General features: G+C 54.0%; 8 protein-coding genes across 8 annotated transcripts; 2 read left to right on the forward strand and 6 right to left on the reverse strand.

Moving 5' to 3' along the window:
• Positions 1–1,221: 1,221 nt before the first annotated feature.
• On the reverse strand, positions 1,222–2,104 carry BGZ61DRAFT_493190 (Alpha/Beta hydrolase protein; the record flags this gene model as incomplete). The annotated part of the gene is made up of 2 exons (XM_046250616.1): positions 1,222–1,741; positions 1,794–2,104. The coding sequence occupies 2 exons, from the start codon at positions 2,102–2,104 to the stop codon at positions 1,222–1,224; spliced, it is 831 nt and encodes a 276-aa protein (XP_046105119.1).
• An 838-nt stretch (positions 2,105–2,942) lies between these two features.
• Positions 2,943–5,372, reverse strand: BGZ61DRAFT_575789 (uncharacterized protein; the record flags this gene model as incomplete). Its single annotated transcript, XM_046256202.1, has 3 exons — positions 2,943–4,192; positions 4,253–5,051; positions 5,104–5,372. 3 exons carry the CDS (start codon positions 5,370–5,372, stop codon positions 3,047–3,049), a joined length of 2,214 nt encoding a protein of 737 aa, XP_046105120.1. The 3' UTR covers positions 2,943–3,046.
• Positions 5,373–8,191: 2,819 nt separating this feature from the next.
• On the reverse strand, positions 8,192–9,616 carry BGZ61DRAFT_476890 (uncharacterized protein; the record flags this gene model as incomplete). Its single annotated transcript, XM_046248844.1, has 4 exons — positions 8,192–8,505; positions 8,594–8,673; positions 8,791–9,037; positions 9,334–9,616. 4 exons carry the CDS (start codon positions 9,614–9,616, stop codon positions 8,192–8,194), a joined length of 924 nt encoding a protein of 307 aa, XP_046105121.1.
• Positions 9,617–11,720: 2,104 nt separating this feature from the next.
• Positions 11,721–12,248, reverse strand: BGZ61DRAFT_516940 (uncharacterized protein; the record flags this gene model as incomplete). Its single annotated transcript, XM_046252311.1, has 2 exons — positions 11,721–11,909; positions 11,955–12,248. 2 exons carry the CDS (start codon positions 12,246–12,248, stop codon positions 11,721–11,723), a joined length of 483 nt encoding a protein of 160 aa, XP_046105122.1.
• A 3,166-nt stretch (positions 12,249–15,414) lies between these two features.
• BGZ61DRAFT_218492 (uncharacterized protein) lies at positions 15,415–17,198 on the forward strand. The gene is made up of 2 exons (XM_046238070.1): positions 15,415–16,264; positions 16,336–17,198. The coding sequence occupies exons 1-2, from the start codon at positions 15,699–15,701 to the stop codon at positions 17,051–17,053; spliced, it is 1,284 nt and encodes a 427-aa protein (XP_046105123.1). The 5' UTR covers positions 15,415–15,698; the 3' UTR covers positions 17,054–17,198.
• Positions 17,199–17,342: 144 nt separating this feature from the next.
• BGZ61DRAFT_493193 (uncharacterized protein) lies at positions 17,343–20,754 on the reverse strand (the record flags this gene model as incomplete). The annotated part of the gene is made up of 5 exons (XM_046250617.1): positions 17,343–18,541; positions 19,119–19,123; positions 19,338–19,834; positions 19,885–20,621; positions 20,694–20,754. The coding sequence occupies 5 exons, from the start codon at positions 20,752–20,754 to the stop codon at positions 17,343–17,345; spliced, it is 2,499 nt and encodes an 832-aa protein (XP_046105124.1).
• Positions 20,755–21,769: 1,015 nt separating this feature from the next.
• Positions 21,770–22,948, reverse strand: BGZ61DRAFT_350623 (uncharacterized protein; the record flags this gene model as incomplete). The annotated part of the gene is made up of 2 exons (XM_046240250.1): positions 21,770–22,382; positions 22,431–22,948. 2 exons carry the CDS (start codon positions 22,946–22,948, stop codon positions 21,770–21,772), a joined length of 1,131 nt encoding a protein of 376 aa, XP_046105125.1.
• Positions 22,949–23,910: 962 nt separating this feature from the next.
• BGZ61DRAFT_449589 (glutathione S-transferase) lies at positions 23,911–25,038 on the forward strand. The gene has a single exon (XM_046245633.1). The coding sequence runs from the start codon at positions 24,141–24,143 to the stop codon at positions 24,834–24,836; it is 696 nt and encodes a 231-aa protein (XP_046105126.1). The 5' UTR covers positions 23,911–24,140; the 3' UTR covers positions 24,837–25,038.
• The last annotated feature ends 128 nt before the right edge of the window (positions 25,039–25,166 follow it).

The following is a 25,166-nucleotide window of genomic DNA, read 5'->3' on the forward strand; positions in this document are numbered from 1 at the left end:
CCGTCGAAGGCTGGACGTTGTTTGCCCATGGATTCTCCACTGAGGCTCCATCGTAGATGTGCGGCTCCTGCAATCTCTGTCGCTTGTTTGAGCGCGAGCGGTCGAAGGGAGGGATATTGGACATGGCTCAACCGAGATTCTAGACCGTTGTCTTTTGTTGCCTGACGAATCGCCTGATGCATAGTTTGGGTATGAGCCTAAACTATGTGTCTATCGTGAGACCGAAAATCGATGTCTCGAGACGGAAGAACGGGCTGAGACAGCAATGTGTTGATGCTGCGTCTGCTGGTCTGCCTTGCGGCTATGTGGTGACCTGCATGATAGGGCTGACAATCAGGAGCCTGATAGTCCACAGCCTGACAGCCCAACAGCCTCACTCTTGGCCGAATACCGCGAGGCTGCGCCAATCATATGCCATCACACTCCATTCAATTACGGGCGTTCAGAGCATCCATATAGTATGGGATCAAGAGCCAAGCCCAGAGCCACCTCTGCCTGTCTGTACGCCTAAGGGCCCCGAATATATCTCCAAGTGACGCCAAAGCACGCCACCGAGCCTGACCTGCGTGCTTATCCTTTTCTCGGGCTCTTGTGTCTGAAGGCAGTCGCCCATTTCCACTGTCATGGCTGAAGCGCGCTTAAGCTACCTAGATTATACTATAAAAGCGCCGTCATCAAGTAGGTATATTGATACGGAAAGATGTTATTCTCGTGGACTTCCTGTGCTGTTGTGGATTTGTCAATCTGTACCGCATATGCTGCACGCGACGAGGCCGAAGGCCCGGCCGCCTGACATCATATTAGATTTGAGTGAAGCTCACATTTCGTCAATATTGGGTCTTGTTACGAACTCTTGCCCTTGGCTATCATGGCGACTTTCAGTGGTTGCAAGGGGAGCCGGCAAGGACGGGAGGCACGCCTAAGCTTGTCCCTGTCGACCCTCTTCACGGCCCTCGACAAGCACCACAAATCAATCCCTTTTGGCTACGGGGAGGATTAATACCGAGTCATTCATAGAACACTTTACAACTTCATCCAATGTGCCCAACATATATCCTCTGGTGGTATTACTGTTAAACCAGAAATGACTGAAGATGTCCATAAAGACCGCTGCATGTACAAGTCCTTGCGCCTGACCAAACGACATTCAACTAAGCCACGGATACCTGCGCCGGGCTGCCTCATTCCGGTTTCTTCCATCCCCAATGGAGAAAGTACTTGTCATGAACCGAGGTTGAAGCGGGCGTTGAACCACGAAATGCACTGGTCCTCAGCCTCAGCGGCCTTTTTGGCGAGGTCCTCCATGTCCAAAGCGGCACGGAGCGCGAACCCGTGAGTAGCATCCTCATAAACGCGGATATCGCCCTTGGCGCCCTCGGGCTTCCCTTCGAGGAGCTCCTTGATCTTAGGCAAGTGAGGCGCCTTGATCTGGTTGTCCTTGTCGCCGACAGCAATAGAGATGGGGATAGTAACCTTCTCAATGTCGCCCGGGAGATCCAGGAAGCTGGGATGACCCGTAAACCCTGCGTCAATGAGCGGCTTGCCCTCGATTTCGGCGCCCTGGGCCAGGAGGATGGCATGCTTGCCGCCCCAGCAGAACCCGGCGGCTCCGATGGGGAGAGTGGCGCCCTCCTCCTTGCGAAGCTGCTCGAAGAAGCCTTTGACGACTGGGAACGATTTGCCGATGTTATTGCGCATCATAAAGGGGACGAACCCGCAGATGACACAGACCATATGGTATCTAGCAATTATTTAGTAAACAAACTTGTCGTCTTGGCAAAACAGCGCCTTACGCCTTCATCAGATAGTTTCCCGTCTCGTTGACGGCAACAAGTCTCTCGAGCATCCAGATCGGTGCGGGGTGGCCGTTCATAAAGTCCGGAAGATAGACCTTGTAGTCGCCTTTGTCGGCGTACGTATCAGCAAGGAGCCGAGAATTGACGAATTCCCAGCCAAAAGCGTCGGGAATAATGACGATGATGGCCTTGGCCTGTCTGCCATCGGCCGGCTCGGTAACGTAGACGTCCAGCCCGTGAAGCTTGATGTCTTTTCCCCGCGGCTGTCCCTCGTGGATGCTGCCCTGAAAACAAGCGGGACAAGACATGGTGGCGCTGAGTTGGACTGTGATGCGATTGGCCAACGAATGTGTAGTGGTGTAAGATGAGGATGCCAAGACGATGCCTAGGACCCAGTCGCTATTTGTTGTTTAGTCGATTTGATCTTATCAGCGGCTGATGATGCTCAGATTCAACCGGCACGCAGCACCCGAAGGAGTACGCCGAATGACTTTGATGATGGCTGCAGGCTGAAAATCGGCGACGTCTAATTGGCTGGCATGATGGACATCGCCCGTCTCCCAAGTTTACCCTGTAACTTAACGGGCCGTCCTTATTAGCCCGAGACACACCAGCATGCTGCGTACAAAGGAATGTAATTCGTGAATGCGTGTAAAAATTACCCACAGAGAACCCTGTCTTGACGTTGCATTCTTAGCCGGTGAGTCACTAATGGGACCGAGAATCCACGAGATAGGTCAGATGTGTGTCTCATTATTCCCGGATGAGTCTTTCGGGAACCCCTCGCAGTTCTCGTCTTTGCTTCACGTCCAATCCCACCAAGTTCAGCAACGCTTTTCTACTCTACTATTTCTTGGCATGAACCTATGATCTAGGGGCTAGGATGATGACTGCCAACGTGCCTCATAGTATATACGGGTTGCTGATGGGTGTTGGCAGCCCCACGCCATAACCCACACCCCACTTCTCGCTGAAATGCAGCGAAATCCACCACCGGCGTTGAACAAGTCACAATTTGGACGGCTCCTTGTTCGACATGCATACTGCAGTCAAAATTGCGTTTGTTGCATCATGGTTACAGAAAAGTGGGATCAGCCCAGTATTATATGACGCTTTAGCTCACAGTACATGTATCAACCTATGAATCACGTTGAAAGAACTGAGGAAGAAACGTGCAATTACTACCAATGCTCAATGGTCTTCTTGTCCCCTACTACGCTATCTATAACTTGCTTCAATGAAGTCCTGTGTCATCCCCACGACTCTAATAATTTTTCACATTGTTTCGTCCAAGGGTGATCTGGTCCTAGAATAGAACATTGCAATTGCCAAGATTGTTGCAAGAGGGGAAGTGCTTTATGGCGGTGGCCACGGCTGTTCCAAGTAATAGCCAGATCGCGCATAGCTTGAAGGGTGTCGGGATGGTTGTCTCCAAGCAGCTCCCGCCGAAGATCTAACACCTTGGCCGAGATCTCCTCAGCTTCGGCATATCGGCCCTGTTGATGGTACGTCGTTGCAAGTTCTGCCATACTCTGAATTGTATCCGGATTCCTCTCTCCGAGTACTGTCCACCGAAGATCTAATACTTGAAGAAATATAGGCTCGGCCTCATCATAACGGCCCTGTCTGTGATATGTTGTTGCAACGTCTGCTCTACTCGTAATCGTGTCCGGGTGCCTCTCTCCAAGCACGAACCGTCGGAGATCTAGTACTTTAAGATTCATCAGCTCGGCCTCATTATATCGACCCAGCATCCCATGCATTAATGCAACTTCCCTCATACTCCAGATAGTGGCTGGGTCTTCATCTCCAAGGACTTCTCGCCTCTTTTCTAACACATTGGTATGGATGTCCATAGCCTCAGTATAGCGGCCCTGCGCAAGATATGTTACAACAAGGCGCGCCATACTGTCAATCGTGTCCGGATGCTTCTCTTCAAGCACCTCTCGGCGAAGGCGCAGAATCCATTCGTCTACTCTCTCTCTCTCTCTCCATCGTCTTTGAGAATGGAGGAACTCAGATACCGAGCTAAGTAGCTTTGATACCTCAATTTGCTCTTTGCAAATCTCTGCCCACTCTGCCACCTGTACAGCATGGGCGATATACTTCTCGCACAGTAGCCACATTTCCGGTTCAGGTATAGGGAAAAGAGTCGCCACAATTCGTATAGCCATGCTTGAGAAGTATTTGTCGTTCTGCTCCCTTGGAAAACATACACCCAGCATGTTTTCTTCACCTGTCTCAGTCGGTTTCCTCACAGTCAGACCATGTCGTGTAGCCTCCTGTACGAGCTTATGCATCTCGTAGCTTCGGTTGCCATCTTTCATTTGACGCATGCGAATAAAAGAGTACTCTTTCAGCCGTGTTATGGCTTGGATAAGCTCGCGATCAATCCGCTGTTGAACAAGGGTCTCGTAATCTTAGTCTTTCACATCTAGTGATGCGCCTCCATGAACGTCATCTTCATCGTCATCGCTGTCCCCATCATCATACTTAATAACGGCTTCCATTACCTCATTTGGGATATTTTGGTTGTCGAGATATGCAATGACGTGGAGAATCCTATACGCCATCTCGCTCTCCTGTTGGATTCGGTTGATTGAGATGCTCCAAGTCTCCAGGACGCTGTTGGGCACATCCGGCCTCCTATATCGGTCAAATTCAGTTGTCTTTAGAACATCCCATCGTTGCCTGCCCTGTGCCAGGAGGTGCAAGTACTCTTTGACTGTGGTTGATGTCCTTCGCATGTAAGCGCCAGCTTGTGAGATGGATAGTGGAAGCCATTGGAGTTCTTTCAACAGAGCAGTCTCCGCATCGCCCTCGCTGATCTCTTCATCCCGTGTCATCGCGAGGAGGTTTTCTGCTTCGTTTGATGTCATGCGGGCTACGTTGATACCCCGCCGTGGGCCAACCAAAGTCCCCACGACTCGTTCGTCACGGCTTGTCCACAAAACTGTTCCACTGGGAATGTATTTGTATAGGTTCGTCTTCTGTTCCGCCGCCGGTCCGATACCGAAGAGTGTCAAATCGTCGGCGTTGTCGAGGATGAGGACCCATTTTGGCTGCGCCTCGATGCGCCTGCGCACCGTAGCGAGTAAGTCTTCGCCTTTCAGCGTTCGGTCGATATCAAGTTGCTTTGCGATCGCTCGATAGTCGTGTTCGAATGTTGCCTCGCTGTCGGCATGCACCCAGTAGACAGAGCAGCTCTCGTCATCGCACCACCGGTACGCATAATCCAGGGCAATCCGCGTTTTCCTGGGCCTCTTAATAGATGCCCAACTTAAGCCAACGTGAAGAGTGAACATACCCCGATCCGCCCAGGCCCCACAGCACAGCACTGCAATGTTTCGAAGTCTGGGGCAATAGCGTGTCTAGCCGATTGATAAGGTCCAGGCGGGGAACTACATCTTCATTGCGGGGGTAGGGGATCACACGCACAGCCGGTCGGGCGGATGATGCAGTGGACGGCTGCTGAGGCAAGTTGATATTGCCGTGGACATCGCCCTGGAGGATGATGGTGTTGTCCCGGAACTGGCTATCAGCCACTTCGCGTCGAAGAAGCCCTGGCTGATCCATTATGCTCGACGGACGAAAAGGATATGGTCTTTGATGTTGTTGTCTCAAGGATTCTGGTCAGGCTCTTGTCAGGCTCTGGCATCAGGCTGAGAGGAATAGCTATAGTTAGCACGCATCAATATTTTGCCGGGCCAGCAGCACCCTTAAGGCTGTCACCAAAGCACCGTCAGTACGCTGCAGAATTAGGCACAGCGTCGAGCTAGAAGCAACTACAACATGTTGGGGTTTAAAAAGGTCAATAATAAGTGATAGGGTTTCGTGGCTACTAAGCTAATTCCATTCCCCTTAGACCTTGCCGGGCTCTTGTCAACTTCGCCCATAGTCTATCCTCTCAGAGGCTGCCTGTAACATCCCGAAGCCAGAAGTTGGTATACATTGAATGCATTTACTCTGGTCCCCGTTGAATGCGTTCAGGATAGTGCACGTCGAATGCGTTGGCAATAGTCTCCAGTTCAATGATATACTGAAAGCATTGACTATAGTATACGTCGAACGCATTGACGAGAGCAAACATCAAATGCATTGATGATGACCGGCCAGAAAATAGCAACTCTTCTTGATGCGATTCCCTGCTGCGGCGTTTATAGCCTCTCGTCAATAAAATCACATGGGGCCAGTTGCCTGGGACTTCCATGTACACTTTGACTTCGCCCGGCCCACATGCGCTCAATCAGAGCATCGCGGCGTTGAATGATTGTGCATCTCAGCGTGTATGTCCACTTCACCACCCTCCGCAGCGAAGTATACTTACCAACAATTTGATGGGCCTTCAGTGTCTGAACCTCCTCGTCGTCGACTAGGCGGGTATTGGGATATTCTGGCAGCTTGAACTTCGTGCAAATGTCCTCGATGGCGTACTTATTTGGTGCTCGTGTTTGGGCTGGTCCGAACGAGGTCCCAGTATGAGCTCTGTAGGCCATGGATCCTCGTGGGCTCGCTCAAGTGGCTTGCCTGCCGCCTCTTGACGGGAGGCGGACATCGAGCCAGTCGACGAGAACTCGTTAACCTGAAACTGTACATACAGCTGCAATTCGAAGCCCAGAGCTTATCGTCAGTCATTCCTCCGCAGTTGTCGGTCCCGCCTAGGGGCTGTGTTTCGCGCCTCGGTCATAAAACCATCACGGTGCTTCTTCGGAATGTTTTTTTCTTCCCTTCAGGCTTTTCTTGCTCAATTATATTGTAGAGCTAGGAAGCGTTGGCTTGAATGTGATGGTGCATTCGTTCTTCTAGAAGTCGGCGATGAAAGAAGGTGATTTCTGCAACCTCTCACAAGTAACCGAACGTATTCCAGCTTGAGTTTCGCTTCGTGGCATTTTCGGCAATTATATCAATCTGCTGACTGGAATGGTGTGAAGCCGTTCTTCAAAGCGTAAGACAATGATGGATCTGATGGGTGACGGATGTTGTATCTAGAAAACCGCATTTGTGTATTCGAGGAAAATTTCGAATTGTAACGGCCGAATCCTCCACAAATGCAACCGGGGATGCTTCAGGTGCTGTGAGTTGGAGTCCTGGTATCTGGGTCGAGGGTAGGTAGGGCCTTTCCCTCTCTAGGGCGGTTGATGACTGCTCGTTCTGTGCCTTGATATCTTCGCCGAACCTAACACGGTAGCCAGCTACTGGGTGATGAAATTGCCCGATTTTTGCTAGGCGTGCATAAAGAGGGACCCTATACCACTCATTGAGAGTTGCGAGGTGAGCCAAATTGCTCTGGGCTTTGGCCCATGATTCCAGTTCGTCTCTATCGTCGTACCCGACCGCCTGAGGAAGGACAAGAGGCCCTCCAGTGGAGAGTAGCTCGGGATAGTCTTGCAGGTCTGTCCATTCTAGGGGTTCGCGCCCGCCAGTGGATAAGTAGATGTGACCATGTGGGCATACGGAGATGCTACGAGGATCGGATTTCAGGACGTTTGGAGGTGATTGTAGGTTTCAGCAAGGCCCTGGATCATCTTTGTCTGCTCGAAGAGCCTGGCTGCCATTTTTCAGTCCTTTCATTGCCTCTTCCGGGCACCTGTTGTCGCATACGCCGACTTCAGCAGTGCCTGCGTCCGTAATTCGTCCGTCTTTGCTCCATCCTAATGCTTTTTAAGGTTGTCGATGAAACCAATCCATTTCGTGGACAAATAATCTCGTTTTGGTACTCAAAGGCGACGAGTCCCAGAAGTACTCAAGAAAGACTTGATGGAAGTGTGACAGAATGTGCCGTTTCGGCTCTCTCCGACCAATTAGGACACAAGAACGTGATAGTCTGGGCGGTCGCCGTGTCTTGTATTGTTGAACGATAGCCGTAAACGCCCGTCGGTATCATAGACCAGCATACAAGACTGCGAGACAGAGGTGATTTCCGTCGAACATATGTTCTCCTCGAAGTCCGGCCTCTCCCAGAAAAATGCATGGAAAGAATGATCAAGTGACTGCTCAAGTTGAGATTAAGGTTGAGATTAAGGTTGAGATTGACTTCGACGTTGGTATTGTGAACCTTTGCGCTCGATCAATGGATTGAGAGTCTCAACTGCCTCCCTGGCCGTGCTGGGAGAACCGAGACGCTTCCATCTACTCCCGGTGTATTCTCCACCTCCACCTACAGCGCACGACGGCACGCTCAAGATATCAGTGCTTCCAGTAGCACCACCATTGGGTGTGTGGAAGATGTTTGGTTGCTCTCAGCTTCTCGACGGGAGCGGCTGAAGCAGCTTGAACAGCTACCACATTGACATTTGTGCGATGTGGGCTCTTAGGGTGCACATGGCGTTGACCTAGGGCAACCTCGCGACTTTCTTGAAACGACGACTGCCGTGGCCCTTGTACGTCGAGCTGTCTCAGTCTTGGGCTGGTTTCACACGCGTCTTGTCGACTTCTGGAGGTAATGGCGAAGAGAGAATCGATCCAGCCCAACAGACGTCGTGTAAGATCTTGCCCTTGCCAACAGAGTGGGTTGTGGCTTTGGCAGCCTCCTTGAAACGATCGGTGGTGAGAATGCCAAAGTTCAACCATGTTGTTGGGCTTGATGAGGCAAAGCGAGATAAGCCGGTGGATTGATCATCAACCAACACCCGCTGTAGAAAATCTCCTATCGAGTAAGAATACGATTCGCGGGGGGGACCGGTAAGGAGGCGTGCTATCCGGCTTGCATCTACCATTGGGTTAGCTTGGGTAAATGCATGTCGAGGGTCTGTATGGGAGAAGGAGACTGACCTGGAATTTTGAGTGCATTCACTAACCTTTAGGGGTAACACTCTTCACTCGCAGAGGTTTCCGAGTTGGCGTCGCTTCTCTGAGAAGGCTATCTGTCTCGCCCGGCCTTTCAGTCAGTGGCATATTAGCCCCTTCAAATCCCGAGTCGCGGCCATTTCAGAAATGAGTGCCGATTCAGCACCATGTAGATTGCCTGGACTGCTCATGGATATGGAGAACTGACATCGAAGCTGTCGACGTTACTCGAGTCGTTTTGCAGGGTTCTCGTCTGTATATCTGAGCCACTGTGGCTTGAGCGAGCTTGTTGGTGTCGATACTGGAGGCCCTGGAGGACCTGGAGGCCCTGGGGTCTGATGCGGCATCCTCGGGATCCAGTTGACACGAATGCCTTCTCCTGGGCGAATGGCACGACTTGTACCCAACGCTATATGCCATCGCCCTGACAGCTTGGTGTCTATAAAGACGACAGACTACATTCGCGTCGCACGAGTGGTTAACCTTTCGTGTCCAGTTTCCCATGTACCATGGGCACACTTGACAGACGACGACGGGGTTCAGCAGAGTCTTCTGAAATAGAAGCTCTGGGCGACAAGAAAACAGTTTCCCATTAGCGGGCGATAGTGGCTCATTGCGAAAAGATGACACCCAGGAACAAGGTGTAGACGGTCAAAATGTTTGGGTTTATATTCGTCCATAGTTCGCCAATCTTGACAAAGTAGCTTGCAAATTCCCGAATGCTGACCAAGCCAGTCTACATTAGACTGACTGTAGAGGCCCGACCACTGGGACATCTGAGTGCGATGCTCGTTGGAGGTAAAGGCCCTCCGCCCAGATTTCCCCCGGGGCCCAATTGCGAACCTAGCTGCAGCACGAGACGCGGCGTCGTCGAGCTCCGCGTTTGTCTCGCGGGCCTTTCTCCTCAGTGAAATATTGTATAGTTTTTGATGATGTTTACTCTCTTCTGTCTCTCGGAGTATCCAGTATGGGATTATCTTCGTTCTCGTCTGCATCAAGGCCAAAGCAAGTCTCTTAGATGGAGTAGATTCCATCGGTACAGATTGGCAGCCCAGGCAGCGATGGACTAGGGCTTGGACGTTTGGTTCCCAATAGTGACGAGGTCCATGCCGCTTGATCCTGTACGCCGAATGATGGCGGCTGAGTATATTTGTGTGAAGGCCAAGATATGCTGGTCGAATCGGGGTATATATAAATGTTCAATTGTGGCGGTCAATGTGCAGGGGCGAATCCAATCAACACCGGTAGGCAGATAAGAAGTTGGTGTTCAAATTCGTGGTAAAAGCAACCCGGTCTGCCGTTTTGTCTGGCTGTCTCATGTGCCCAGTGAAGGGAGGGAATCGTGACTTCGAGTGATGGTAGTTGGTAGCGTCTGTAGATGGAAAGTTGGAGTCAAAAGTGTAGATGATAGTTTTAAGAATAAAAAGAAGCTGAAGCTGTTGAGCCAGGCGTTGACAACGGACGTGGAAGTGGAGGTTTACGGTCAAGCGAAGGCTCACCGCAGACAACAACCAGGTACTCGACAGGCAGGTTGATCGTACTTGTTCTCTTGGGGAGGGATGTGTCGTGGCGGCGGAGATGTTGGGGGAACCTGTCCACGCCACGATAGGCCGCTTCTGTTTCGGGTTGCGTTTTGTGGCTTTTGGACAAGATGAGTAGATCGTCCTTTGAGAATGTGAAGAACTTAGGGAGTTTGCGTCGAGTTGTTGCAAAGGCAGGTGATGTGTCGAATGGCTGACCTGTAGCTGGCAGATCCCCGAATCGCCGAGATGAGCGCCTGTAGCTCGCTACTTGATGAAAGTCCTTCGGCTCAGTCTCCCTTCATTTGCGAGGTAGTCTTCTGCCACTGGGCCTCTCCGCAACTCCTCTTCATCACAAGCCACTGGGGGGTCACCGATTTTTGTTTGCTGCAGAGGAAGTTGGACCATGAGGCCGGCTCCGCACCAAAAACCACAACAAGAACAACTTCTCTGTAGCTGAAGCCGATGGAGACTTTGCACCTCTCCAACGTAGCATAGCATGATCTGCCCCTGAGTCTCCAACATCTCCCACTTACCCCTCTCCGGAGCGTCGATGCCGTCTTTGACGACGTCCGCTTTCCGCATCAGTTACGGCAGCTGCCGACGTAGCCGCTGAAGATTAGTCCGACGACGAATATGAAAATGAAAGCGACGATTAGCACTGAGAAGGCGATCAACCCCTCGATTTGTGGCGACTGAGATAGCGTCCCAGGAGTCCGGCGACCAGTCATCGGGCTGAGAGATCAGAGGGGAGTGTAAAACGCCATGGTGTAGTTTCGTTCAAAGTCAAACAAAAATGTCGCTCTGGCTTCGAAGTCCTCTTCAGGTATCTGTCGAAATTCTGGTTCCAGAGAACTGTGGCGGTAGGGTAGGAAATGCTCCATTTCGCACCATAATATACAACCTGTAAGAGAGGAAACTGTTCTCTCGCCTCTCGGTACGAATTCACTGGTGTTAAGACGAGGGCAGGTCTGAATTCGATACCTGCTTCACCTGCATCATGTCGTCGCTGAAGAGATCGCTGATACACCACAATAGATGATAGATAAGTCACGTTCTTTTTCCAATCCCCACATCGTTTGCGAGGAATGTTTGTCGACAGGAGACCGCGGCTCGCTCGCCGCCCCAAACCATCTTGGCCCGCCTCTCTGCGCCTTTCTTATATATGCCGGGCCGGAGAATACAAGTCGGGTTCCATGAGTGCGGATGATGGACCCAGATGGTGAAGACGAAATGATTTGCTTTTCGATCAAGGTTGCATCTTAGCCGGCAAGCGCGTATAGCCCTCGATACATGTACCGTTGCAAAAACTCGGAGATAGTTGCTGGAGCCTTTCTCCCCCATCCGCTGTCGGGCTTGTTCCAAGCGAGCGAATGCGCTGTACCTGGGAATGATAGAGAGGCATCTACGGCGGACTCGTTGCGAGTAGATTTCAAGTGCATTTCGTTCCTCCGCGTAAGCGTGGTTCCGCATGCCCTTCTGTTGATTCAACGTAGCGGGTTGAAGGTATCCTGTCGCGTGGGCACCGCAGGCTCTTTGGAGAATGAAAAGTTGGTCGGCCAAGTTGCGTCTTTTGGCCAGTTTGCGGGTAAACTTTCGTTTGAGTCGTCGGCCCACGTCAATCTGCCCTTGAATCGATGCGCATGCGAGGGTTATTATAACACGAGTGGAATAAGAAGTTCATGTGTGCCATGAATGCACCCGTCTGACCCTCGTCCTCGAGAGCTTGTCGCATCCCCACAGCCGCTATTTGTTCTGAAGCTGAAAGAAGGATTGGCCGTGCGCTATGTTCTTCTTCGTTAGTTGTCTGGGTGTATATATGTAAAAGGTATATTTTTGGAGATGAACTTACATGGTAGACATGTTGGTTGTTCGCGACAGGTGGGTCAAGGAACGAGTCCATTCGAAACTCATTGTACATGTGAATGGCGCCAAGATACGTCTTGGTTTTTCCTGTCCCCATCCGGTTGGAAAGAAAAACACGCTGAATTGGCTCCAAAGCTCGATCAACGATGTCCAGGACGGCCGGCAAGATTTGCTGCGTTTTTGCGTTGTCGCATGGCTTGCCTGTGCCAAAGAGTTTTACAATTGACGGACGGAACTTGATGGGATAGAGAAGAAGCCGAGCAGCTGTACCACCGCTCATGGGCTGTCAGCGTCGTGGCAAAAGAAGCGACATGGCCCGTTCCAGTCCTCCGGTAAAGATTAATGCTGAAGAGGAACTGCGTTGGTCCCGTGGGTCGAATGTAGTTTGTTGAGCCCGATGGATGTGGGAGATACGCTCTGACCTTTCGCCTTTCTAGTTTGATCAATCAGCGAAGTTCGAAATACACACGACAAGTCAGAGTCTGGGGACGGGCAATGCTTACGGGGGCCGCTTACGGCACCAACCACATCGTGTAGTCATGGTCACAGTGTCACCTCCACATATCGCCGTTGCCTTTACACCTTAGCTGCGACCGCGACGGCGAAGAGTCACGTCACAGGCGGCTGAATTGAGAGCCTCAGAACAGCAGAATCAGCTGAGTGGTGGTGATTGGTCACAGGCTCCCGGGGCTGATCCTGCATAGAGAGAGGCTGCTGCCCGTTGTTTTCGATGTAAGTGTGTCGAGGGGCGTTCCACGTCCCACCGATGTATCTCGTCATTGACAGCGGATGGTGTTTTCCGTATGGGAAGCAAGAGAACGTGTCCAACGTCTCTCACGTTTGTTGGATGCTGGGATCGGGTGACCGCCCAGAGCTCCCTCGAACCCCAGTCATAAATCCATTGCGATACTGCAGATGGTCTTGTGCTTTGTCAGTTATGATGGATCCCCTCCATGATATCGCGGCCGGACGAGACTAATACGTAGCTCCGAAGTCAACGCCAAGGAGCAGTCATTCTCGGCTTGGATGTGTGGATTCAGTATACGTCGTAATCGTAGTCGTGGGTAGCACATTCCCCGTCCTCATGGGAGTCTTCAACGCCAGCTCGACTCCGCTGCATTTGCCAGTTAGTCGTCTGCTTCGTAGATGCGGATGATGCTTTCCGAAAAAGAACTTACCCGATTAGAGCAGCACCAGGGACGATTTGCTCAACGAAAAGCTTCTAGAAACACATGTTGTGTCAGCGGGTCAATGTTCTCGATCGGTTGGTCAAAAGCTTGACTTGCTCACCAAGTTGAGGAGGATCGACGCCATTTTGTCGTTTTTGGGGGGTTTGGCGCCGTATCCATCTCACCCCTGTCGTAAGTCAACCACATCACTTGCGGTTTGTGCTTGAGTTGTCGCTTGTCGGTTCACGGCTGCAGTCTCCCAGCTCCTCTCTCGAGATATGAAATTGTGGTTGTACATTCCCAATTGAGTAGTCCTGCGACCGATCCGTCTTGATCAGTCATGTCCCAAGCACCCATCATCTCGGCTCTCGTAATGTGGCTGTCAGATGAGAGACCAGCCACGAGGAGTGTCCTTCATCCCAGCACGGGGTCTTCGTAATACGAAATGTGCCGGACCGTCTCTGATTGACGAAGGCGACTGGCTGGAAGGTGTCCCGTTCAACAAGTCATACACGGAACCCCTCTCCCGATCTGGAGGTGTGTGAGCAGGAGATTGGTGACGAGAACGTGACTAACACGATGGATGGGTAATGATAACTTACCTACGTTTCGACCCGGTTGTTGTCGGTGTAATTAAATAAGTAGTACACAGACAAGACTACCTGTGACTCTCGATCACACGTTTTCCAGCCACAGTGGCACGATGTTTTCATTCAGCCATAGGGCCGGTTTTGAATGCGGTTATATCTTCCGTTCGTCCTGCCAAATTAAATGCGTGAGCTTGATGATGGGGATGACGGGGCTTGGGTTAGTTATACTCTACCCTTCCGGTACCGTAGAGGCTTACAGACGGCGCCAACGCCAAGCTCTGAAAACAACGTTGTGTGGAGAAGCTGCGGAATGAAACATGTTAACTAAATATTCAGGACGATGTGACTGGGGTAATACGTTACTCACTCATGAACGAGCTGTCCACTCGGTGTCCCCAATAGTACAGGATGCGGGAGGAGAGGATAAGAAATAACTCAATTCGTCGTCAAGATACGGCAGGGCCAGCGCCGTGGATTCCTTGGAGGACGTGTTCGCGTGTGCCACTCATGCTTGTTGATACCGTCAGCAACCCAATGGACTCGAGCGGACCCGTCGGTGGTGATACAAACCTTCGAATCCTTTGCGGGTTCTTGAAATCAGATGGCAAAACGTGAAGCCAGACAACAGACATAAGCGCCCTTTGACCTCGTTTCCCCCTGCCATCATATGGCAGGTGAGAGGCCCTCTATATATAGGTAGGGTGGGTGGTTGAAGAGGAGAAAAGGAATGGCGGGACTTGGGGAGGATGGTGTGGGATTTATAGAGATTTCTGGGAGAGTGATTTGAGGGCAAGTCACATGAGCAGTCAATTGTTTGCTTGAATTCAATAGCGTCATGGATTCTCGTGCTGAGTGTTGTTGTGTAACTATTCGGATGAGTTGTCTGTGTTACAAGACGGGAGTTGACGTGTTGCGGTGTATGAGAGAGGAGAAGCTACCTAGGTACCTAGACTGGAGTCCCGAGCGTGGCAGCAGATCCTGGCTTGATGAGCACTAGTAACTGCTGCAAAGCCATGGAATAGTTTCCAAGGGTTGAAATGACAGACAGTTGCAACGCAGATGGAGCAGGCATCAGGGAGAGTAAATCACGACCACGTTGGGGAAGAAACGCGCATCTCAATAGAAGCCGCCTCCACCAGCGCTGGCAATGCAGGGTAATGTAGCCCACCCCCCGTGAGACGCTGCCACGCAGGCGCCGGCGGACATAATTTGGCGATACAACGCTGCAACCAGCGCCGTGGGCAACTAGCGCCAGTGGGCCTCGACCGTGCCGTTCAGAGAGGCTTCCACTGTGGACGCGCTAGAACCCACCAGACCTCGTGGCGTGCAGCACTCTGCGGCACCTGCTTGTAGGGCACGGCACATGGGATCATATCACATCATGCGTGGAAATGGGAGGTGTGCGTATGGGATGCTCGTGGCTTTTCCCGCGTGTCGCGCCTTGTGAGTACCTACAGTTAGGTGAACTTGGTAACCTTTGGAGGGCTTCACTTTGGAGGGCTTCACTTTGGAGGGCTTCACGTTTTGTCTCTACTCCAAACTTCCCCCGTAACGCCGCCTCTCCTCCGCTCGCCGTCTTTCTACGCCCAGTTTCTACGCCCTGACCGGCTTCATCCGCAGCTGCTGCAACGCCGCTAGCCCGTAAGTCTTAAGTTACACGCTGCTTGCGTTCAAGCCCCAGGGGCGGCGCATCCACCCACACCAACGAAAGTCACTTCTCCCTCCACACCAACGCCGCACGCACAGTGACTACACACAGTTCTGTCGCTCCATCGCCGGTCCCAGTCAAGTTCCCAGCTCCCGGTTCCCAGTCCATCGGCGGTTCCAGTCCCGTGGCACCCAGGTCTCACTCGCTCGCTCGGTCGATCGGGGGGGGGCTCATTTTCAAGTCCCCAAGTTCCAAGATCCCCATCGCGTGCGTGGCCACTCCAGGCCGCACACCCAAAACCCGCACGTTGCCCGCCCACAGCCATGGCGCCCCGAACGCCCAACTCCGGCTCGACGCCCATCTTCTCAACCTCCATCTTCTCCTCCTCCTCCGCCTCCCGCCCGGTCACTCGCGACGGCGGCAGCGTCGATCCCCTCGCCACCGCCCTCAAGGACCGCAAGCCGTCCTTCTCGCGCAAGTCGTCCCTCTCCCGCCGCGGCAGCTCCTTTGGCAACGGGCCCAATGCCTACGTGACCGATGCCGCCGCGCCGCCTGCCCTGCCCGACTACGCCCTCGCCGCCGCCGCGAAGATCACGCCCCGAGCAGACATCCGCGAGTCTGACCCTCCGGCTTCCGCCTCTATCCATCACTCCTCCTCCGCCTCCACTGCCGCCGACTCCGCCGTCACCATGCAGATGCTGAGCCGCAGCGCAACCGGGTCCACCCTCCACCTGGGATCCATGCCTCCGCCCGCGACTCCCATGTCCGGCCCCAACGGTGCTATCGGGTCTGGCACTCTCTGGCAGCAGTCCGAGGCTGGACTGGCTCACCAGCAGATCACCGAGGTCGCCAACAAGCGCATCTCGACCCTCGAGTACTTGCGCAAAGCGTACGTCCATCCCGCCGTACCCCGCCTCGGCCGCCTCAGGGGCTTATACACCAACTAACACTTCACCACAGACACGAGGGACGCATATACTGGTTCAACACATATCTCTTCGACAAGCCCGACTTTAATCGTATGCCTTACTTCGACTCGCGAAAGATCGGCCGCAAAGCGACGAACCACCTCCTCCTAGGCCTGTCCCTCCCCACCATCGTCGACCTCTATTCCTCCACGCCCATCGAGTTCCTCCGCAGCCTCAACACCCTCCTCTCCGAGTTCGATTCCTTCCAGCAGCTACACAGCGACTCCTCCACCGCCGCCTCCCTCACCCGCGCCCGCCTTCCCAGCATGTTCCGCCGACAGGGCGGCAAGTCCCGCCGCTCCACCTCCGCCGCCGACATGCACCCCATGCTTGACGAATTCTCCGCCGTGCCGGCCGCCGGCGCCCCGACCCCGTCCGTCATGAACTTTGCTGCGTCCGAGACGGATCTGCTTCCTGGCGAGGAGTACACCTACCTCCTGACGCCCTCCCTACCGTTCGACCCGGACTACTTTGAGACGTTTGCGACACTGTGCGACGTCTTGATCGACTGTTACACACGGTTCCTCACCCTCGTGCCCTCGCCGCGCGAGTGCACCGCCCCCGTCGCCGAGCTGTTTGGCAAGGCCGATTCGCGAGTGCGCAAACTCATTGTCCAGGGCTTCGTCAGGGAGTTTGAGGACCACAGCCGCACCCTCATCAAGTCGGAGGTGGCGAGCATCGGCAAGGTTGTTCTGGGCGGCTTAATGTGAGGGGCTTTGTCGCACAGGGCCAAGGCCGACGTTTCAAAACTGTGTTCTGCATCGGAGTTCTGGGTTGGAGGCAAGTCACGAATATCCCGGTGGTGTGATCTTGCTGGGAGTTTGGGTATCGGGCGTCAATGATTCGGGATAGATTCTCGAACAAATATAGGAGGAGCATATGGGATTGCGTCTGTTGGCCCTTATCTTACATGGTTCTACATACAATACAGTCACACTTTATAAACCATAGTGTACACATGCATCAATACATCATGTTCATAGTCCTGAGGACTTGTCATCACTTCTTCCCTTTGCCACCCTTGGTCTTGGCCTCCTCTTCCGCAACCAGAAGCGCAATGTCGTTGCCAACCAGCCAATCCCTCGCGCCATCCATGATCTTGTCCAGCGTGTCGCCGCCCTCGAGCACATCCGACAGGTTGTGCACGTCCAGCCCAGCGCGGTGGTCCGTACATCGGTCCTGGTTGTAGTTGTACGTGCGGATCTTGTCGCCGCGCGTGATCTGCGTCTTGCTCAGCACGCTGTCGCGCAGCTGCGCCGCCTCGGCCTCGCGCTGCTCGCGCCGCTGGTCCGCGATGCGCGACCGCAGCACTTTCCACGCCTCTTCGCGGTTGCGCTGCTGCGACCGGTGGTCCTGCATCGACACCACCGTGCCCGTCGGGATATGCGTCATGCGGATCGCCGACTCGGTCTTGTTGACCGATTGCCCGCCCGCGCCGCGCGACCGCATCGTCTCGATCTTGACCTCCTGCGGGTTAACGTAGAAGTCGCTCTCCGGGTCGTCCAGGCCCGCGACCTCGCCGCCGCTGCCAGTGTCCGGGAACGAGGGCAGCACCCACAGGGCGACGGCGCTCGTGTGCACGCGGCCCTTGCTCTCGGTGCTGGGGATGCGCTGCACGCGGTGCATGCCGGCCTCGCTGCGGAAGACGTCGTAGGCGCCGGGGTCCTGGATCTCCAGCACCGCCTCCTGGAGCGGGTTCTCGCCGGCCGACGACGAGCTGTCGCCCGCGGTGTCGGCGAACTCGTACTTGATGACGCTGTGGCGGTAGCCCTTGCGCATGCACAGGCCCTTGTACATCTTGAACAGCGTGTCGGTGAAGTAGCGGCCCTCCAGCCCGCCGGGGCCCGGCCGGAACTCGATCATGCACGGGAAGTCGGCGAAGGGGTGACGAGGCGTCAGGCTGGCGGACAGGTTCCTGGCCAGCGACTCGAGCTTTCCCGTCTCGGTTTCCAGCTCGTCTCGCGCAATCGATGCCAGGTCGGGGTCTTGTTCGGGGTCGTCGAGCATGGACGTCAGCTCCTTGACCGAGGACTGCGTCTCCTCCCAAGCCTTGAGCGCCGACGCCACGCGGGACAGCTCGCCGACGCGCTTGGCCTTGGCGGTGTCGAAGGAGTCGTTGAGGGACGTCTGCAGGCCGTCGTACTCGGAAGCCATCGTCTTGGCGCGCTGGAGGAGCGCGGGGGCGAGGAGAGAGGCGTCTGGGCCGGAGGGGTCAGCGTTCACGACGGCGTGCGGGCAGGACGACGGACGCACCATTGGAGGCGTAGCGGACGAATTGGCGCACGTTGGAGCGAGCCAGCGCCCGGGTGCAGCTCCGGCAGATCCATGGGGCCGGGGACATTTCTGGGAGGCGGCGCGGGGTGTGGTGTTGGTGTTGAAGGTGTGCGGGCCGAGCACTCGACGTGGAATTTTTAGAAGCCATCCACATCGCGCCAGCCAGGGTCGTCTCTAAATCCGGGGTGGTGGGGCACACAACTTTTGGGCAGTGGATACTTGGAGACCTTGTAAAGACGTTGACCAAACATCGTACCCAAATCATGAGAGTAAGGAGAAGTGCATATGGATTGGATTGCGATTCGCTAAAGCCAAGACATCAGTCGTGTTGAGCTTGATCCTCCTACAAGGCTAAGCAGCCAGCTCCAAAACCCAATGGCGATCTTGGCAAATAGTCTGGCGAGTATTGATCTATGCACACACTACCACATGATCCGGTCTTAACATATTTACCAGCAATACATTTAATAAAGAAGTTTAGGATATGGGTTTTAATTATACTGACTCTTGGTATTTATATCTTCTAATAACAGGATTGAACTGTTTAATTAGGTCAGATGTGACCAGAAAGGCAAGGTACTGTATGTGTGCTGTAAGCCCTGTGCCTAGGTCTAACAGATAGAGACTCGATCAGAATCTCAATGCTCATTCTTCAATGCTTCTTCTATCCCTCTTCAAATTTCCCAACAATCGTGATAAATAGATTGCCTTCCATCCTACGCCTTTTTTGGTGCATTTGCAACTTTTGCTGCGATCAACAACCCAGCGCCAAGCATAAGACAGGCTCCTCCCCACATCTGAGCGGCCAAATATTCCCCCCCCGTCACCTCCATCAGCTTGCCCGCAAGCGGCGATCCCGTCAAAGCAGCCACGCTCATGATGGTAAAAATCATTCCTATGCGAGTCCCGTTCTTGCTTTGATCTTGCGTCAGGCTTGCGGCCGCCCCCGGGAACAGTCCCTGGATGCCCGCTCCAAAATATCCAAAGAAGACGGCCCACACGTAGTCCCCAGCGAGGTCATGGACTTCGGCCCAGAGGAAGACGATGATTCCGGTGGCCATTACGGTCGGTATCAACATGCCGATTGCGCCAAAGTAGCGGTCCGCGATGAGAGCTGGGATTACTCGGCCAGGGATCCCGACGGCGTTGATTATGAGGAGGATGGTGAACGACGTCGACGAGGGTGCATCTAAGACGTAGAGTGCATATGTGCGAGCCTAACTGTCATTATTATTCGTTCCAATCGTACCCAGGGACGCTAACTTACATAAATGTATGCATAGTACGTTGCCCAGAGGGTAAAGAACATGCCAATGGCAAAGAGAAGATATGTCCTCTCCTTGAACGCAGCCAACTCGACAATCGGACCAGCCTTGCGCGGAGGCAACCTTGTTCTCACAAGACAGAAGACCATAACGGACGCCACCAGAACGACCAGTCCCATGACACGCACCGTCCATTGGAATCCAATCCTGGACAACAGTTGCTGCGCAATCACCGGGAACACCACTCCGCCGGTCGTGCCTCCGCATGCAGCCAGCGAAATGGCAAGCGTCTTTTTCCTCTTAAAGTACGTCGACATGTTGGCCACGGTCGGTGCGAAGATAATTCCACTGCCAAGGCCCTGGCAGATTCCCTGTGCAAGCAGCAATTGCCAGTACTCTGTCGCAATGCTGGTCATGAAGGCGCCGAGAACCTGCAGGAAGCTGCCCACAACCACGGCCCAGCGGTAGTATCCCGCGTCAAAAGCCCGTCCGGAAAAAGCACCGACGAGAAACACAAGTGACATCTGCACGCTGCCGACCCATGCGACTGTCGACGGCGGGAGGTTCATCTGCGTTTCGTAGTAGGGCTGGAACACGCCGAAGCTGATTGGGGGACCCCAGGCGTTGAAGACGACGAGGTGGCCGGCGACTACTTGGAGCCATGCTCGTAATCCGCCGTCCGGAGGTTCGGCCGGGTCTTGGATGGTGTTTTGATCGAGGGCATCTTCGATGTCATCACCTTCGTTGAGCGTCGAGGCGTCGTCGTCTATTCGAGTAGTCTTTTCAGGCTCGCCTTCAAGAGCTACCACACTTGCACGAAACGTCGAAACGCCATGCCCGTTGTCAAGGCTCTTCATTTCCGTCAATGCCATGATTATTATTTCCCAATGCACTGAACCTCATCTTCGAAACCCATAAGGGGGCCCTACGATTATTAATGTAGTATTTCGCACCCTCGGCATCGTCCTCCACGCCCTTTGCAAAATACGGGCCTAGTCATTGACAAGCGGGGTTCCTCCTCCGGACCTAAGCAGGCGACCCGCTTGACAGAGATTGAGCTACCGGCATCGGATCTCGGCCGAATCATCTTCAGGTTTTCGGACGCATGGCGTTGAGGGTTGCGGCCGCGTGACGTTGGTTCATCCGCCAAGGGTGGGTTTCGCGCGGAGAAGGCTTCCGTGGCTTGAGTTTTGACGAGTAGAAGCCAAGAATTTTTTAATGGGAGATTATATCCGCCTATTTCCACTAGCCGTTGTATTTAGAGGATTTTGTGATGATTGAGATATGACAATGTTAGAGTTGAAAAGGTCCGATGGGATAGGGCCAATGACTCAATGCACGGTTATACAAACAACCAAAGGATGCTAGTTTATCTACGGCTACCACAGATCAGACATGTTAGACAAGTGTACACTCAAAATAAAGGTGAATCATCCCAATTCATATTTGAATCACAAGTAGCACGCACAATTCCGTTGTCTCACATTGCGGCGTGAGCGGCGTGTTGTGCGGCTTTATGCGGCGTCTGCGGCTCATCACCATGGATTGGGCAAAACTTGCAGCAAAACTTGCAGGTGCTGTGACCAAGGGCTGAGAACCTACTTACTACGTAGTAAATTGCGGTCAGAGGCCGATGAGTCGCAAAGCGGGTTAGCTGCATGTTAGTTGCAACCTCATTATAAATATTTCGATTATTAACCCTGTCTTTGGTGGAGTTGGATCACAAGCTTATACCAGGGCATGAGAGCCACGGCTCAATAGCCACTAGGAATAGACATTGACGGGTGGCCCTTTTTAGGCAAGAATTTGATGTCCAACTATACTCTAGAAGCTCTATTTACAAGCAAGAATCAGACTTTTAGTCTCTTTTTAATTCACCGTCTTCTCCTACTCCTTCATGATCTCCGAGAGTCTGACAACGCTCAGGCTGATCTCGTTGGTCTTGCCCGGGGGCAGGTAACCACCTCCCATGATCATCAACATATCCGGGTCCTCCTTGAACACCATGAGGGCGCGGGTGTAAGCGTTCGGCTGGGGAACCGACCACTTCTTCCAGTAAGCCGGGTGGCCGAGCTTCTGGTTGGTGTAGATCTCGGAGTTGGAGGCGCCGTTGATGACGATGGTGCCGTTCTTGCCTCCGTACTTGCTCCAGACCACGTAGGGAGATCCGGCGGGGGTGGCGCCGTTGATGGGGTCGACGCGGTGGTGCTCGGCCGCGGAGAACTTGAGGGGGTCCTTGGAGATGCGGTAGTAGACGGGGAACCAGTAGGCGGACTGGGAGGGCTCGCCGCCGTACTCGTAGGCGTAGATGTACTCGCCGTTGGGGAGCTTGGCAACGGTGGGCATGCCGGGGCGGGCATAGTAGTTCTCGTAGGCGACGTCATCGACAACCGCGGACCACTTCTTCAGGTCAGTGGTGGTCTGGTGGACCATCTTCTGAGAGTGGGTGGCGTTGTCACGCTGATCAGAGTAGTAGAGAACAAGCTTCTCCTTGTAGGTCCTGTATTGGTTAGTCAATGCACACGGCGGATATGGGCAGCTCTCTTACATCAGGAAGGGCTCCCAGACGGGGGTGAGGCCGTGGTTGGGGAGAGCCTCGCCTCCGAGGGCAACATGGCTAACAAACTCCCAGGTGTATCCCTTGTCGCGGCTGGCATAGACTTCGATCAAGGTCTGGCTGAGGTCGGTGGGGATGCTGCTGCCCGACAAGAGGATGGTGCCCTTGGGGTACTTTCCGAACCGCTGGGGCAGCTCGTACAGGAATGGCTGGTATCGCAGGCCCCAGCCGTTGACCTGATCGGTGACCTTGGAGATCTCCTTCCACTTCTTTCCGCCGTCGGTGCTCTTGAAGATGGGGAAGTACACCATGGGCGGCTCCGGGGAGTAGTTCTCCCAGGTCGCTAGGAGGGTGCCGTCGGAGAGCTCCAGCGGCCGGGCGTACAGGACCTGGGGGTCGTTGTAGTCGGCCGGGGGGTCGTAGATGGAGAGGTTGCTGATGGTAGTCAGCTTGTGGGCTACCGCGGCGAGCGGCAGCACCAGCGACACCAGGCTGGAGACGAAGCGCATGATGAAGAGAGCAGGAGGCGTGGCTCTGAGGCTATTTCTCTGAAGCTGTCGAGGCAATTCAACCGTCAACTCGCTGGTCCTCCCGTCCATTTATACCCATTTCCATTCCACCGCCCAAGCACTCTCTCGACTCCGCTTCTCGTAGCATGCCTCCATCGTGGAGCGCGCGGATCCAGAACAGGCCCAGCGCCGACCCTAACGCGGAGAAACTCAGCGGTGCTGCCCGCCGACTCTGGGGAATCCGGGGAGCGGGAGGGGATGATTGGCGCGCAAATTGGCAGATCGCGGGCGGGATTGAGGCGCACCAATCGGTCCAAGGACGCGCTGAGTGCCGGCCAAGGCGCCACCTGCGCCGATCGGGGGGCCGTTCCTGGGTTCGGCGTGGAGGCCGGGGGAGCGAGCGCAGGGATTGGTGAGGTTATTTACAACAGTGCCGTGATGCTAAACCTGACCGAGGTTCTGGGTCTGCGGGGCGCCATGTGAGGCCTGTAAAACCTTGGGAGGGGAAGCTTCACGATGGGCATTAGAGTTCCGCTGTTGACGTCGTGTCGGGTGCAGCTGGCCCGAGATCAGCAGATTTCCTGACCATGCTACGACGCTGGATGCATTTGTCGTGGTTCATGGGTTATGGCAGGGTTCCAACAATGCCAATTCCCCGCCCATTTGACCTTCTCGCGTGACAGCGTGACACTGGCGGACCCGAGATGGCGGGCGGCCCTGAGTCCACGACCCGCTGCGGAATTACCATAGCAATTATGGTGTCAATAGGAAACTGGGACCGTAAATGCGGAACCGCCATGGTACGAGCCTCCAGAAGTGGATGCCAGCTACTGGTGGTAAGTTAAACATCGTCAGAGGTCGGTGTAAGCAGTCAATTGTCGAAGAAGGGCGTGGCGCGGGGTCGTCAAACTATCCTCAATTGCCGTGAGTCAATACTAGGTACATAAATCCATCTACAAACCGTGAAAAACGGCTTCTCACCTCTAAATGTCGTCAGAAGTAATTGTAAGCAAAGTCAATTGTCGAGGAAGGGCGTGGCGCGGGGCCGTCGAACTATCCACAGTTGCCATGAGTCAAGCTGCAAAAGTCCATCTACAAAAACCGTGAAAACTGTTTTTCACATTGAGTTCTCTCCAATCTCTCACCAACAATAAATAAATCCCTCTTCTCTACACTCTAAAATCTGCTCACCATGGCTTACACGCTATTCATCGGAAACAAGCGCTATTCCTCGTGGTCCATGCGACCCTGGGTCCTGCTCAAAGCCCTGGACATCCCATTTGACGAGAAGCTCAACCTCTTCAAGCCGGGTCAACGCCAGCCCGACTTCCTGGCCTTCTCCCCCACCGGCAAGGTCCCCTGTCTGCACGACGGCGCCAACTCTACGGATACCGCCGTCTGGGACTCGCTCGCCATCTGCGAATACGTCGCCGAGTCGCACCCCGGCGCTTGGCCAACCGACGCTCGTGCCCGCGCCTTTGCCCGGTGCGCAGCTGCGGAAATGCACTCTGGCTTCCCCGCCATCCGGGACGAGTGCAGCATGAACGTGGGCCTACGCATCGAGCTGGCCACGCGGAGCGAGGCGCTGCAGAGGGATATTAGCCGCTTCAATGAGCTCTTTTCCGAGGGCCTGGACAAGTTCGGGGGACCCTGGTTGGCCGGCGAGGAGTTTACCATTGCGGACGCCATGTATGCGCCCATTGCGTCGCGATGCAAGACGTATGGGATCGAGCTGGAGGGCGCTGCCAAGGAGTACCTGGACCGCTTGTTTGAGCACCCAGCTGTGCAGGAGTGGGTTCAGGACGGAATCAAGGAGTCTGCTAGAGAGCCTTCTCATGAGGAAGATTGTATTCGAGGTCGCAAGATCCTGGAGGACTTGAGCAAGTAATTTGCTGGGACATAAATTAATATCAATGGATTCTTCAAAGCTGTTAACGTGCTCTTGGTTGTTGCAGATCCCAAGCGGAAGGGACTGTCTGCTGCTTGGTAGCTTCAGCCACAGGCTGCTCGCAAGGACAGAATTAGGAATGGGGACAAGGTCAATTAACAAGGTAAAGAAGGGGTGGAGCCAACGGTGCGTTTCTGCTGTGAATGCGCTCTGCTATTTCCCTAACGTTCCTTCAGTAATGAGAAGCCACCATGTTTGCTGCTGTGGTGACCAATTTAGAACCGTTGTGATGTCTCATGTATGAACTTCACCCAGAGGCTGAAGAATCTA

Source organism: Ilyonectria robusta, assembly GCF_021365365.1.
Source record: "Ilyonectria robusta strain PMI_751 chromosome Unknown BGZ61scaffold_8, whole genome shotgun sequence".
NCBI classification, from domain to species: domain Eukaryota; kingdom Fungi; phylum Ascomycota; class Sordariomycetes; order Hypocreales; family Nectriaceae; genus Ilyonectria; species Ilyonectria robusta.